The 15,541-nt window shown below is 43.4% G+C and overlaps 1 protein-coding gene across 1 annotated transcript; it reads right to left on the reverse strand.

Moving 5' to 3' along the window:
* Nucleotides 1-1,825: 1,825 nt before the first annotated feature.
* c11h1orf210 (chromosome 11 C1orf210 homolog) lies at nt 1,826-10,527 on the reverse strand. The gene is made up of 4 exons (XM_037115840.1): nt 10,378-10,527; nt 4,861-5,457; nt 4,521-4,715; nt 1,826-3,077 (listed from the first exon to the last, which is right to left on the reverse strand). Exons 2-4 carry the CDS (start codon nt 4,916-4,918, stop codon nt 2,869-2,871), a joined length of 462 nt encoding a protein of 153 aa, XP_036971735.1. The 5' UTR covers nt 4,919-5,457; nt 10,378-10,527; the 3' UTR covers nt 1,826-2,868.
* Between the last annotated feature and the right edge of the window lie 5,014 nt (nt 10,528-15,541).

Genomic DNA, 15,541 nt, shown 5'->3' on the forward strand with positions numbered 1-15,541 from the left:
GCTGGCTGCAGTGGAACAGACACGACTTCCGGCCGCTAGAGGCTGGGATTTATTTCCCTGAACCCAAAACTACAGATGGCTGGACTGGAGTAACTAACTGCATTTGTTGTTTATTTTAGGCATGTGAACTTAACTTGACTAGGCCCATTTCATGCTAACATACTTTTGACTTTTTATTTGCTTTCTTTTAAGGGGTGGAAATATTACAGCAGAGGTTTATTTCACAGCTGTGTCACCGCATGGGGCCTACACAACACATGGTCAGATCATAGGCTGCAGAAAATTTTCTTAACTTATATTTAAAAAAAGATATATGTAGGCTTTATAATAGATATTTACATTGACCTTGACCACCTAAAACATTCAAATATATGTTAATATTTCAGGTAAACACAGCATACTTTTGATTTGTCAAGCACATTTAACGTAAGGAAAACATCTTAACGAACTTTTCAGTGAAATATTAACTATAAAAGAAAATATTGTAGCTTTTAAATCGATTCGTTTCATTTACATGATTGTCAGTCCCTCGCATGCATTCTGTCTTACTGGATTGTCAGTCAGTTGAGGAGCACTTTGAAGTACACTCAAAGTGTTGTATGAATAAACTTTGATTGATGAACCATATTGGTAAATGCAAACCTAAGTGCATTGTATATAGGCTGCTGTGTATATAGCATGTATGTATTCATGCTTACACTGTATAGAACCACAGCACAACTTCTTGGCCCTATTGCGTTCTTTAGAACCTACACTTTTGTCGTCTGTTGTTGGTACATTATTGCCTTTTTGTTGATACTATATACATTTATCTATACACATTTTAGGTTTATTTGACCATCTTTTTATATCAGTTCCTATCCTCCTGTAAATTGTCCTGTATGTCACATTGAGCACAGCAATTTTGTCAAGATTTTTGTTTTGACTGCCCTTTTTTTTTTTTTTTTTTTTAAAGTAACATTTTAAAATACATTGTGTATGCTGTGAATACAGGACTTTTACTTGTAATACAGTATTTTACAGTCATTGCTACTTTTACTGAAGTAAATTACATCATTGTACTTTTCACTCTACTTCCCTACTCTCATTCTCATACTGCAATAATCTGAAAACCTTAAAAACTAAATTGTCAACTTCCATATGCAGAATCAGTCAACTCGACAGAGTGGGTTAATTAAACCAGACAAACCAAACACAACTGCAGTTACACTTCAAATCAAAATGTTAAACCAAAACATATACTGTATGGCTGTTTTTGTTAAGTACCAAAAAATTGTTACATTATTGTAACAACCTCCATGCGAGGTGGTTAAGTCTAGTTCAGCCTTGACAGTTAAATGGTGTATGTTTACACGATTTTGCTGTGGTAGATTTCAAACACAATCCTCATTTGTTTTGGGTGGGCTGAAGGGTATTCGTTTGTTAAAATCCGTGTACACTTCTTTAATAGCTGCCAATTTAACATTCTGTAGGCGTCTTTTATTTTGAAAGCAGCGTCGCCGTTGTTCCGGTTTCGCTCCGGCTCCTGTGTGTGAACTTGACGCGCTGTGTTTCCGGGTAGGAGCCTCGCCTGACAGCCTCACACAGACCTGTCAGACCGCTCTCATCAGCTGGGTGGTCTCAGAGGCTCCAGGCCTCTTTTCGAGACACTGTGTCAGGCTTAATTTCTGCTGCTGAGGCCGCCGCTGTAGAGTCTGAGGAGGAAGGTGAGTGTGGCGATTCAATCAAGACCAACTGCTGGAGAGAGACAGACCAGTCCTCACAAGTTTGGATTTAGAATAAGGTTATCGACCCAGTCAGACAATCCAGGTGACACTGTTTCTGATTTTTTTTTTTTTATTGAGGTCACAATTTTACAGGATGTAGATAGAGCAGCACTGTCTCAATGCACAGCCCCATGAGTCTATTGTTAATCCTCTAAAAATAGCAGTGAAGTGGAAAGTAACTAGTTACAAGTAGGCTAATGCTTTTACTATAATTGAACCAGCCTACATTTATAATGTAGCAGCAGGCGTACCTGTTCTGAGAACATCTGAAGACCTGTATGACACATATTGTACTGAACCTGAGAAAAAGAAGAAAAAAATCATAACGTACAGTGATGCTGGAACGACACAATTGCAAAGATATTACCTGATATTTTCCTCGAGGCCTTTTTGTCTCTTCTTGTGCAGCTATTGATCTGTCTAAGAGCTCTGATTTTTGCAGAGCATCACAGAGTCCTTATCTTGCTCCGATGCCGCCGAGAGCTCTGTAGAAAGGCCGGACTGGGCTTTGGTCTTGTTTTACACCCATGCATGCTGTAACTGCACGGTCCCTTCACTGACAAAACATGACAGTGCAAAGTAGTTTCCTGATTACATTCAATACAACTATGGCTATTGGTTGAAATCGTACAGAGGTGTTTTGCATACCCTGTGCTGTCAAATCAAGTAATCAATAAACAAATCAACTCACACAATAATAAAAACTGCCAAAACTTGGCAAATGTTCGTATTCACAGAGGACCCTTTAACCTCTTTCTTACTCCTTGTTTCAGGACAAACTCTGATTCTTTTGATTATCACTTATAACTGAGAAACATATATGCTGTTACTGTTGTCAGTATACTTTCAAATAAGGCACAATATATTATTCTAAGTACATTCTGAAATTCTTTTTTGTGGATCTTCAGATTGCACATTGAGGACCGCTGCACTGATCAAGCACCTTGCTTTCCTGAACTTAAAAACTGTTTCCCCAAGTACCCATTTTGTGATCGACAGCATGTCTCTTCCTCACACGAACGTAAAAACAAAGAAGATGTTTGGAGTGGAATCGGTGGGTTTTGCACGGCGGTGGAGGAGCAGGTGGAGAGAGGCCGCCCTGTCAGGCGATGGAGAACTCAATTTCGTCCATCTCGTCCTCCGTGTCCTCCGTGTCCTCCATGTTCTCCGCCGCTCTCTCAGCCCTCGCTCTCTCGCTGGCCGGGATGTAGTTGTCCTCGATGAAGCCGTCATCGTCCTCCTCGCTCACGGGAGGCATGCAGTGGAGGTTGTTCCCACGAGTCCCGTGCATTGCAAATTCCACCTCCAGGCCTGGGATCAGCACATCACAGAGACACATGAGTCCACATTCATTTCAACAGTGCTACAGTAGATGTCACTCTGACTGACCGTGGGGATGGTGTTCAGTAAAATGAAGAAGTGCGTCACACAGGAGATCGAGAGCTGTGAGGTTACACTGGTGTACAGCCTGCAGCTGCCCGAACAGTAACTGACGAAGTGGATTTGTGTGATCAGATGAAGTTTGACGGAAAATATTACTCCCGGACGAGCTTTTAATGGTTATTTAATGAACATTGTTTTGTCAGCTCACAGGCAGAGAGCATGTCTTTAAGAACCATGACATTAATGCCCGTACATTTGTTGTGCTTTTGAACATTTCCCGTTAGCTTTGGGCCGTGAGAGATTGTCGGGCTCGGTTGAAAATAGACTGATTTGTAAAATGAAGGAAAGTTTGACAGGCCAGAAATGAGCCTGATGCGTCACACTGGCTGACAGCGTCTGTCTCCATCAGCCCATAAAGCGAGAGAACAAAGAACTTGAACGTAAAATGTAACATTTCCTTTAACAATTTCAGATTTGACTGTTGATGTGCGTTTCTCTTTTTTTGTGGCCAGCACACATCATTTAAAAATGTGTGAACATGAGTTACCGTGTCATGTGTGATGAGCATGAGGATTGATGTTGGCCACGCCCCTCGCTGATACCGTTTGGTGTTTTGCCACCTGGCAGCAGCACGACATCAACATCACCTTTTAACGTTTTCAAGGCAAGAGCTGGTGCTTGTTTGCACACAGAGCTAGATGCGAACTTTCCTGCTCCGTTTGTCATTTGGTGCTTGGCAGGGAGTGTACAGTAGTGGTTTAAAAACAGTGAGCTGTGCACGACAATCGCTTCATGAGCTCTGACACTTGACGTGGCAGAGCGGTCTGTGAGTGTCTTTCTACAACATCGGGTAAAATGACACGAGGTGAGTCTGTTTTAAATTTATGCACCTTTTGGTCGGAGGCCAACGCTGCCGCGTCCCGTTTATCCAGTTGGCATGAACAGCTCGTCAGCTGTTCCTCGACTCACAGCAAATCTTTCCAGAAAATCTTGTGCAGGTCTGTGAATCCATTTGGCAGTTGCCACTCCCCACTTGTAGCCAGACACACACACTGTCACACACACTTGACACCCATTCAAAATGTCAGCCTCCTAGGGCGAAACTGTGGCTGTGGAAGGGCTGGAAAAATGTCTGTGCACTGACAGACTGACAGAGCGCTCTATAGTGCTGCTGGTTGCAAACAATAAAGAGTGGCATTTTTATTTTGGGTTTTTTTTTTTTTTTGGATTCTCATCACTCCTAAAGGTTTATGATCATCATCAGTGCAGCTCATCATTTCCAAAGCTGAAAGAAACGGGTCAAAGAGGCATTTCTTCCTTCTGTGCATGAAAAATTGAGGTTCGTCACATAAAGGAGTGTTTTTAACAAACCTGACGAGTCACACTGGCTGACGGCGTCTGTCTCCCTCAGCCTCGTGTGCCTGTAGCTGGCCAGGTAACGCCGGACCACCTGGCATTTGGCCAGAAGGGCGATGATGATGGAGATGGAGATGGCTGCGCCGAGGACGGCCACCAGGAACTGCCAGTTGTGAGAGGTGTATGTGCCCGACGGCTTCGTGAAGGAGGCTGCAAGAGAGGAAATAAACCACACACCACATTAATCTTTTGCGGTCGTGAAGCAGCCTCGCGGTTTGATCGTTCTCGTCATCGTGGAAAGCACCTAAATGTCTCGGCTCAGTGAACTCACTGTTTGTTTCCTCTGAATTCTTACCATTTTGTGTCGCTGTTGGTGCAGCTGTAAAACCTGAGCCATTTGCTGCTGGATCCATCTGGCTTTGCTTTTGTCTGCGTGGGCTCTTACGGGGTGTGACGTCTCCTGTGTGGCTCAGTGTGCCTCTTGTTGGGTGAGACCTGTCTCTTTCATTAACTCTGGCATGTATCCATGTATCGTGGGTGTATATCACACATAATGTCAGTCACAGAAATGTTTTTTGGGTGGCCTCTCTTTCTACAAGATCCAGCGGATGTTCAAAACTTCAGCTGGAGAGGAGCTTTTAATTCCTTTATCTGAAAGGGACGTTTGTGCCTAAGCTGGTTAGTGTTGCACTGCCGTCAGCAGGGATCAGATAAACGGGATCTGAGGGAACAGTTGCAGGGCAGGCATCTCCCCAGATGAGGGAGGTAGCTGTCTGAAGGATCCCTGTTGACCGGGAGGGAGTCAAGCCTTCAGAGCTCCACTAGGTGGCAAGGTTGAGTGACAGGGGGACTCCTCGGTTCAATGTCAAGTGAAAGGTGGCGGCAGTGCTATCATCCTGTTTGTGTGTTGAGTTTGTGGGCCGGGTTCCTCCTGCTGCAGTCACACGAGGCTCTAAAAGAAAGTGTGAAAGAGAAACAGTGAATAAAAAACCAGCGTGACTCTTTTTAATTTTGCACACTTCCCTTCAAAGGGAAGAAAAGCAGCTCTTTAATGGATGTAGACTGAGTAAACTGCCGTGCTCCTACATCCCACGTGCATCACGGCTTTGAATTCATTTTGGGCTCTTTGGACCAGCAGATGCATATTTGACAACGGAGCCACACAAACAAGACCAGAACAATCAAATGACCTAAATATTTCACTTAGTATGTATGAAGAGTGTCATCATAAAGAGAGAGAGAGAGAGACGCTGCCTGTGTCTCCAGAAATCATAATTGAGTACAAGCCGTCAGGAGCTCAGGAGGATATCACCCACAACAGGAAAAGTGTCGCAAACAGGAAGTCCCAAATAGTGTAGGACCTTCCTCCGTGAGTCTCGCTGACACAGAACACCGGTAAAGCCGCTGATGTGTGTGTTTTTGTGTGTTTAAGAGTCGGGCTGTGTACAGCATGTGTCACAGCTTCCCACAATACAGGAGGCAAACACATAACGATTCTCAAAGGACAACTTGATTTAAACAAAAAAACAAAACGACTAGACGTGTTTGGTTCTGCCACGCCCCTCAGCGACGAGCGACCCCTTTATGCTCCTGTGTGAGACGCACCGAGCTTCAAGTCCAGTGTGAACCTACTGTGTGAACCCGCATCGGTGAGACTGCTCAGCACAGACGAATAAAGGACATCAGCCGCAGTCGCTAGGGTCTATTTTATGCATCCACTTGAGACAATGTTATTTGGCAGCCAGGGATGAGAGCAAGTTGGGTCAAAATAGGGAGGCAACGGAGATGCGAAATGCCGTTAGATGTAACCGATATTTGATTTTGAAGCAAAAACTTTTCCTCTCGGGAAATACACCTATTTGTTTTGGGGTTTTTTTGTCAGAGCGTTAGGTGAGGAGACCGTTCTAAGGCGGAGCTAGCAGCTAGTTAGCGTCCCTTTGCTGAAACCCTGGCTCTGTTGAAGATACCAATCTGTAATTAAAACAGTATCTTTTTGGTACGTTTCCTAGCAATCAGCAGCTTCCCGCAGTCTGTGTTAGTAACTAGAATGGCATTCAGTAGAGCGTGTACTTCTGCCAAGGCCTCTTGAATTAGATCAAGCCTAATCCAATATCAAACTTCAAAGCCCCGCATCACTCTAATTTTTTACCCCATGCATATCTGAGTCACCATAATTTTAACTCACAAAATCTATTTATCAAATTGTACCCGCTCATAGATACCAGCTGCCTAAATACGTCAGATTTTTTTCATCAAGATTCACGCATCAAGCGACCAATCAGCAAATGAGGAAACGAGCCACGGTGTAAACAAGCCTTCTTTGGTGGCAGTAATCAGTGAGATAACAGGTACTGGTAGGTGGATCTTGTGGATCTCTGTTCCCCCCCCTGTTTCCAGTCTTTGTGCTAAGCTAAGCTAACTGCCTGCTGGCTGTAACTTTACATTTACAGTTCAAACACGTGAATTGCTGATCTTCCCTCATAAATCTCCACAGGAAAACAAACAAGTATATGTCCCCTAATGTGGTACTATTACTTTAATTATAGCAAATGAATAAATTAAATGATCATGGCTTTAAGTACTCTCACTTGCTGTCCAGATGTCCAGAGAAACTCTTTGAAAGAGAAACTGTTTGAGAGAGAGAGGATCTTTGTGTACAGCTATTTGCAAATGGGCCTTCTATTTGCATGCAGAGTCTGCAGGTCGGCTCCGTGTTTGTATACAGTAAAATTGTGTCAGTCCAATTATGAAGACTATTTGTCTGCAAATTTTGAATCCAGCTTTCTTTTTTTTTTTTTTTTGCATTGGCTTGGACATTTTCAAAGGCCGCTTTGCAGTGAATAGTGACATGTGCAGTGCAGTGACATTAATCTAATGTAGCCTTGTAAATCACATAGTCGGCTCCTCCTTTAAACCGATCATCTGTGGGATTTTACCTGGGATGAGCCTGGCATAGATCTTGCGGTTAAAATACACTGTTTTGTATTCATTGAGTTGAATGTTGGAGTTGGGTAGATTGGAAAGTAAAATCCCAAACTGAGCATCCACTAGGCTGCAATTATGTTGGACCCACACCTCTGAAATGATGGTGAACCATTCCTGAAAATGTCTAGAAGGTAATTAGAATCTCATCCACATCTTCTTCCTTCCTCTAAAATGTGGTTGTTGCATTGTGTCCAGATTAAGAATTATGTATCTCTCTCTCTCTCTCTCTCTCTCTCTCTCTCTCTCTCTCTCTCTCTCTCTCTCCCTCTAGCTCGCCCACTCCTGGCTCTCAGGTGATTTTTCACAGCGAGAGGGCCCCGGCTGCTCAGCGCCAGCCATTAGGGCCTCTTCCTTTTCGTCTTCTCCAGCTATTCTCTTCAGCGGTGTTGGCTGTAAACACACCGACAGGGCTGCTTTTATCTCTTCCTGTTCTGTCCTCACACAGGCAGCACAACAAAATATACACACCAGCCAAGCAGCACAGGACTGGGAGCTACAGGAGAGAAGCCTGGGAGCCAGTGTGTGTGTTTTTCGTGTCCCTGCGTTTGTGTGTGTGCGTCAGATGTTGTAGTGTTTGTGAGTTCTGCTTTTTCTGTTTGTGTGTGAACGCGCCTGCGGAAGCGGCTACATTTGCATCTTTGTCTGCAGAGCGTGTTTGAATATTATTATTCTCAAACAGAGAAGTCAGTTTCTCAGTCGTTCTTTGTTCCAGTGCCCCAAATTGTGAGCTGGGTGTTAGTTCACAGACAGTAATGACGGCCGGAGGATGTGAAAATGTGCTTTCTGTCATCCAACTGAATTAACATCAGAATTTGGTTCTGCTCGCGGAGCGCAGTCACGTCCCTTTGAACAGACAAATGTAACTGTAAGCAATTTTATGGTTGGAAATTTGATTACGCTGGCTGGGATGTCAGCTCATGCAGTGGTGGAAAATAAGTTAATCCATTCAAGTACTGTGCTGAAGTCTATTTTGAGTGCAAGTTTCATCACATCTCAGAGGTGAACACTGTACCTTTTACTTTTTTGTTCTTTGGGGTGGGGGGAGGGGGCAGTATTCACCAAAAAGAAATACAAATCTGTGTAGCGGGTTGCGTTTTCTTCACATGAATCCTCTCACGACCACTCAGATTCCAGTGATCCGCTGGAAAAGGCTTGTGCCCTGTGTCAGGAATCACAAGACACGACTGCTGAACTGTGTTTAATGTTGTTAAAACTCTACAAAAAGCTTCACTTTGACCAGAGAGAGGCACTTGAAAACGTGCATACAGACATCCAACCCTCGTCCTTCACAAAGAGAGCCAAAGTCCAGCAACTTCTCTTTTTTTTTTTTTAACAATCTGCTCAAATATAGACAATACAAATGTTAAAAATAGTTACTACAAATTGTTACAGAGAACCATTCATAATTAACCATAATTATACCAGTAATTGTATGTACTGTAGCTTAAACTGATGGCACACACCACAGTATTTAAAGCCTAAGCTAATTTGCAGTGCCCGTCCCTGGGTGGGCCTTGAACTTTTCAAAAACTCAGAACTCAGAGAGAAGTATATAATAAAAGCACAATGAAACAAGAAGTCACGGATCATTCATCGCTGCATGACTGAGCCCTTATGCAAAAGAGCTCCTCTTTCACCATGGAGCTTAATTTGAATAAAAAATAAATACATCCACGAGTAAAAAAAGCTAATGTCAACCACATGACAAACTGTTTACACGTAATGTATTGACTTCATATAATCCGAATCAGACTTGACTAAGCAAACATCTCTCTCTCTCTCTCCGGCTCAGCCAATCATAGAGAATACTGAGAGAGAATCAAAGAGCCGTCCTTCAGCTGACCCTCGCCCCAACAATCCACAGAGCAACACGCAGAAATCCTCCCTCTCCGCCTCTTATCCTGCTGCCAAGATCTGTGTTTTTGTCCCGCTTTGAAAATGTGTGGAGGAGTCAGGCTGGGCCATTGTTTGTCAAGGATAATGGCATACGGTCTGGTGAGTGCAGTGAGTTAAAAAACAGCCGGCAGAGACATTGTTTGTGAGCACGATTATTTAACGCGCGCACTGTAAGTCAAGCTCATAGAAAACTACATCTCTGAATAATGATTAACCTATTGTACTCTTGTTTTTTTCCCCTTTAAGTTGAATTGAAGCAGGCAGTCATAATGGCTCAAGTGAGGTGGCCTCCATCATCGTGTTTGGTTTTCTGCCTTTCAGATCTGGCATAATGGCAGTGTCAACAGAGAAACCACAGGGACACGACGAGTAGACGCTAACCTTAAACTGATAAAACAGCACACCGCACAATGCCTGCAGCGTCACCACAAAGTGTGATACTTGAGATTTAAAGATGAGCTTTAGCACCAGCTTCCATTGTTGCCTAAAAAAAGTGTAGATCTACTTCGTAGAAAGTAGGAAGATAGTAAACAAGCAAGCTGCTAATGGAGGTCACTGTTTTGGGTGAAAACAGCAAGAGGCCGGCATGCAGCAGGTGCAGGAAACGCTTCAGCAACTTGCCAAACAGAAATACTGTGGCTATGTCGCTTTTCTGTATTAACATTTATTAACAAATTTCTATTGCTGCTATGCCCAGAATGATATTAGATTCTGTCAGATAGATTTTAACCCCAAATCTGAAGTAATACTTAGATTTTAACAGTTTTTTTTTTTTTTTACATTTTTAACTCATTTTCAGGCACATTTTCATGTACATTGTGACATTTTACTGATTTGATGATTATTGCGTTATCAGTTTACAAGATAAACCAAAATCCAGTAGGCAAATCAAAACAGTCATACAATCTTTAAGCAACAGTCTGTAGAAGACACTGTCAAAACTCGCTCCTTTAAGGGACCTGCTGTGTTTTTTTTTTTTTTCCAGTCTTACCTGGTCACCTGTGTGTGGTCTCCTCCAGCTTCAGCTGCTGTCTGTATGTGTCACATCGGCCTGCGCTACATTTTCTTCAGCTTTGTCTGTAAAATGGAGTAATGTTGAGCAAAGGTTGAACGAGGCGTGCTCTGCCCAGAAGGACAAGTTAATGGGTAACTTTGTAACCAAGGTGCGCTCCCTCCCGCCTCCTGGTGCTGCTGTCTGACCAATGACACGGCAGACCTGGTCAGAGACAAACCAGGAAGAGGTGACTGATGAGTGATATGTCATATGTGTGTTTGAAATTGAAACTAACAGAAACCAGTCCAACCGGCTTTTTTTTTGCAAATAGATGCGGTGTTTGTGTAGATATGGTTCCAGTGGGTAATCAAATAATCCTGTTCATGTCTGCTTTGTGTGGCCTTCTGGTGGTGTGTTAGCCAGGTGCCACACCTCGCTCTGTTTATCGATAACATAAACCCTCTTCTCAGCCCTTTTCGGATGTGGGAGGTAATCAGACAAGATACAGTTTGTGGCGACAAGGAGATTTGTTTATTTAAGACGCGCAGTCTGAGGGGAGAGAGCACACCTCTGGTGGCTCTGAAAGGAAAAGCGAGGTGACCCTGAAAACAATAGGGCCACTTCCCTCCATCTCCCTCCCTCGCTCTTCCTCCTTCCCTCCCTCCCTCCATATGTTCCAGGATGCTTCAGCTGCATGTCTTGGGGCAGATGGCAGGGACGAGGATGGGCTGGGACAGTAAAGTGATAAGTCAGCATCAGCTGAAAGGAGCGGTTTCCCACCGTTGATACGAGGGGCTGTTTGCTGACGGCTGATTGTTGGTTTATTATTTTCACGCCAGGATTTATCTGCAGCCCGTTCTCACCAGATAATCAGCTGTTTTGGTCATCCGTGAAAGCTTTTTGTTCAACCCATGCATTTTAGGCAGCGACATCTGGTGGTAGTAGTGAATACGACAGGAGCAAAGGAGGACGTCAGGTGATGTAGTATAAGAGTCACATATCTGCTGGTCATGTCCTGTGTGAAGCCGAAGATCACTGTTGATTAATTGTAAATTATGTAGCGTACTTAACTTGAATCCAGTTATTTATCACTTATTTTAATCAAAACTAGGTTCCTTTCCTAGGCGGAACCATGTAGTTGTGCCTAAATCAAACCAAACTGTGGCCTTTCCACAATGTTCACCACGTGCGCATGAAGTTCCAGCACACTTGTCACTGGTGCTGCCCAACATTCATAAATGTTGCTTTGGGAATAATTGGCAATCAACATAATTAGCCATTTAGGCATGAGGAAATGTTGTTCATCTACTCAGAATCTTTAAGGAAGGCCTGAAGAATGATTAACAAAGTGATTCTGTAACATTGTGGGGACATTTGACAGCAGATTTGAAGATAAGATGTAGGCACGCAGAGGTGAGTCTTCCTTTTGATCGAGTATCAATTAACAGAGTTTTATCAGAGATACTTGATGACAATAGCTGAGAACAGTTATAGTGTAAACCAAAACAGCAGAGCAGAGCAGATCTGTTGGGCTGAGAGGAACTGCAGGCCCAGGTGATAATTCTGTGTGTTCACCCCTACAAGTTATATGCCCACTGTAAATAATGCAGCAGTCAAATAAAGAAAGATGCACCAGCTTTGATGTGAGGTTTACTGATTAAAGTGGAATTGCAAGTGTTCACTGTTAACAAAATAAGGAGTAGGAGTGCTACTTGTTATCTGGCTATTCTAGTTGTTCCAAGTCGTCATCATCAGTTGTTTCAGTAAGACTGAAACAAACTTCCAGGAAAATAAACTCAAACTGGTACTTAAATTGTCACTTGTTTTCACCTTGTTGACAGTGTTTTGTCCTCCTAATGGGGACTTTTTTAGTTTTCTGAGAGTTTAGCAGTGACAGTTTAAGATCCAATGCACTTGACCGTAAGACTTTTGTTGTAAAGGACCTTTGTAGTAAGTGTGACCTTATGCTCAATGAAAAAAAAAAAATAGACAGCTAGATTTAGACAGCTCAAGTTCAAGGTCATTAGTGGCGCTGTAATCAGATTCTGGGTAAGAGCTTTGGAGGAGACCAGGGGCTTTCCCCGCTTTTTCTACCAGGGGATGTTTACTGTTTGTCTTCTCAGTGAAGCGGCGGCGGTCTGAGTTCACGGCTCCTTGGGAAGATGAGAAGGCCCTCGAGAAAGGGGGGAAATAACAACACGTGTCGCACGGTACATAACAATGGACAGAGGGGCTTGAGGAAGAGCTATGTGACAAACAAGCCTGCAGTCGGCCATTAAGTGTCGAGATGAGACAGTCTTGAGAGCTCCACTGGCTGGAGTCGCATTTTCGCTGTAGCTTTTGTGATGTGCGAGCCCCTCGGTGTAAATTTTACAAGGTGATGGACGCACGTTGTTCACATTTCTGCGAGTGTGTGAGTCCATATGTGGCCCCCATCTGGAAATGTGATAATGTGAGGGTGGGGTGGGGGGGAGGCTCTCTGCACATCTGCTTTAAATCTGTAAATCTGTTAATGAAACAGCTGCAGTTTTATTTACAGTCAGCATTACTCTCTTTTGAGTGCTCTTTTATTGCAATGACTTAAATGTGACACTCTCAGTCCGGGCTGTGGTTTCTGTAATCGAGGTGCGACATGTGGCTGGGTGTCCCTTTTGTCCCTTTCTCCCTCACATCCTTCACTCTGCTGCGGCGATGACCCAGTTTCAACACAGAGGTTGTTTAAGTTTCCTCTCATTTAATCCAATATAAGAGTTTCCTGACTGTATGTGCTCAGCGGTGTAACATTACATGCCTCAGTAGCTCTACCATGCAGTCGGAGTCTGCGTTTGTTTGGCTTGAGCTCGTGCCACCTCTTACAGGTGTAATACTGTATTACATATGTATGTAGAAGGAGCAGAATCGGGTACTATTAGTATCAGGCTTCCAGTTTCTCTCTTTGATGGTGCGCAGTGTTTATTTTATTTTGCTTAACTCTTCGAGGCAAATGCATAAAAACACCTGCTGTACATAAAACATAAAGCTTGTTAAAAAAGCATTTTGAGTCCGTGTTTAATGACCTGAATGCTTCGTCAGTGAGGCAAATGATTCATCCAAATGGCCCGTTAATCAGTGGTTCCTGTTACCTTAATGTTTGTTTTGGATGTCATGGTTGTGTGAGCCTACTCCAACAATGCGCTGACTGATAAACTCGCGGCAGAAAAATGCTTCCACAAGCAGAGAAACGCCTCCTCCTCCTCCTCCTCCTCCTCCTCCTGGCTCGCTGTGTTACACCTCTGCCTGGTTGCTGCAGACGCGCTAACTTTGGGAGATTCATGTAAAAGTCAACACATTTCTTCATGAGATCCAACTGTGCATTTTTCTAATCCCTCTGTGGATGCGGTGAGAATACTGATGTGCTGCAGCATTCGGTAATGGTTCAGCCAGGAATTTGCATTTGAGATGTTTTACATGCTGGCAGTATGGCGCAGTGTGAAAGACTGCGTCTGCAGGAAAGATCTGTATCTGCAACACCCTCTGCAGGTGTCCCGTCTGGGAAATTATTCGAGCGTGCACACGATTCAGCATTAAACCAGTGTTCACATTCTGCTGCTGGCCACCTGTTGAATCGCTAGATGGGTATTTTTTTTTATAGTTTGGTAGCTGAATAGAAGCTGCTAGAAAGTTTGAGAGTTAGAAAGTCTAGCTGCTGTGTATCACCTTATTTTCTTTTTTTTTTTTTTTTTTTTTTACAAAAAATGCAACCTAATTACCAGAATTTTATGTTTCTGCAAACCACAGAGATGTTCAGATTTGCATCTTGTCAACATTAATACAAAACAAGTCATTTCATGTTCACATTACTTGTATATGGGCTGACATTCATGACAGTCGGGGGAGAGGGTGAACGTTACAGCTGGTCAAGGCTGCTGCTGAGTGAGAGACCACTGATCGAGACAGCTTTTCGATATTTGTAAGCGCTGGATGTTTTTGACAGGTAGTCAAGGCATTTTCCAGCTACAGTGTATAGTTTTGTGGCAAGAAAGCAGAAACAAAAAAGATCTTGGTGCAGTTTGAAGTCGCGGTCGTGTTTGTTGTGCCACAACCATCCATCCATCCATCCATTGTCAACCGCTTATCCAGAGTCGGGTTGCGGGGGTGCCACAACCAAGTTGTCCAAAATATTGATTTTCAAAAACCCCGACAGCGTAAACATTAGAACATACAATTGAAAATGTAACTCACAGTAGATGCAGACAACTTTCCCCTAATAGCGTTCCCATGTGGTATTATTGTTTCTGCCACTGCTGCAAAGACAACTGGATCGTTTCTACTTTCGTCAGAGCCACAAATATCAACAACACACAACAAATGTGGGTCTGTTAAATCCTTTAGCATATATTAGAAACACATAGACGTTCAAACTTCCTTTTCCTGGGTGACAGCGTGCCTGATGGCAGGCAAAATTGCATAGTGATATATGACATATCCATTACATTGTGCAGTCACCGTTAACTTCATAATGATGCGTTGATCCAGAACACTTGTTAATTGCCGGTTTAAAAGAATGTACACTTTCCACATGCCATTGCCAATATCTATTGTGCTGATTTAGTTACCAGAATCCAGTTTTGCAACCTCAGTCACATTAGGAAGTGTAATGTTTGGGCATTCATCCGTGATTAGTGCATGACATTAAAAGAATCATGAGTCACCAGCATCTTTGAAACTTTTGCCTGCAAGCTACCTTGAAACCTGATCATGTTACATGAAGCAGCGAGGCCAAACCAGTGAAAAATTCCTTAGCCGAACTCTCCTACACACCAAAACCCAATGGATGCCCAAAGAATGCTGCATTTCATTTTAGCTTCTGGAGCTGTAAAACTCTCAACAGCAACACTCTCTCCCACTCAAGCAGATGTACAGTAAGAAGTGGATGTGCTACAATGACTGACTGCACATTTGGCAGAACTTCTGTATGCAGAGCAGCACTGTTGCATGTAATAAAAATGTTTTAAATCAACTTCCTCCGTCGGTGTGGGTGCATGCATGCTTTGGCACCGGCTCGTCCCTCGCTCCCACTCGCAGGCTGATGGGAACGAGAACCTGTGGACTGTGAAGCTGTCCGTGTGTTTCGATGTGTGTGTGTGTGTGTGTGCGTGTGTGTGTGTGTTGAGCAAACAGC

The sequence above is a fragment of the Acanthopagrus latus genome, chromosome 11, assembly GCF_904848185.1.
Source record: "Acanthopagrus latus isolate v.2019 chromosome 11, fAcaLat1.1, whole genome shotgun sequence".
Lineage (NCBI taxonomy): Eukaryota > Metazoa > Chordata > Actinopteri > Spariformes > Sparidae > Acanthopagrus > Acanthopagrus latus.

What these genes read in the sequence shown, in the direction of transcription:
- c11h1orf210 (XM_037115840.1), bottom strand. Translation starts at nt 4,918, where the DNA reads ATGGATCCAGCAGCAAATGGCTCAGGTTTTACAGCTGCACCAACAGCG. An exon ending in ACCAACAGCGACACAAAATG is followed by an intron (nt 4,716 to 4,860) that starts GTAAGAATTCAG and finishes CCTCTCTTGCAG; the next exon opens with CCTCCTTCACGAAGCCGTCG. An exon ending in CAGCCAGTGTGACTCGTCAG is followed by an intron (nt 3,078 to 4,520) that starts GTTTGTTAAAAA and finishes TGCTGATCCCAG; the next exon opens with GCCTGGAGGTGGAATTTGCA.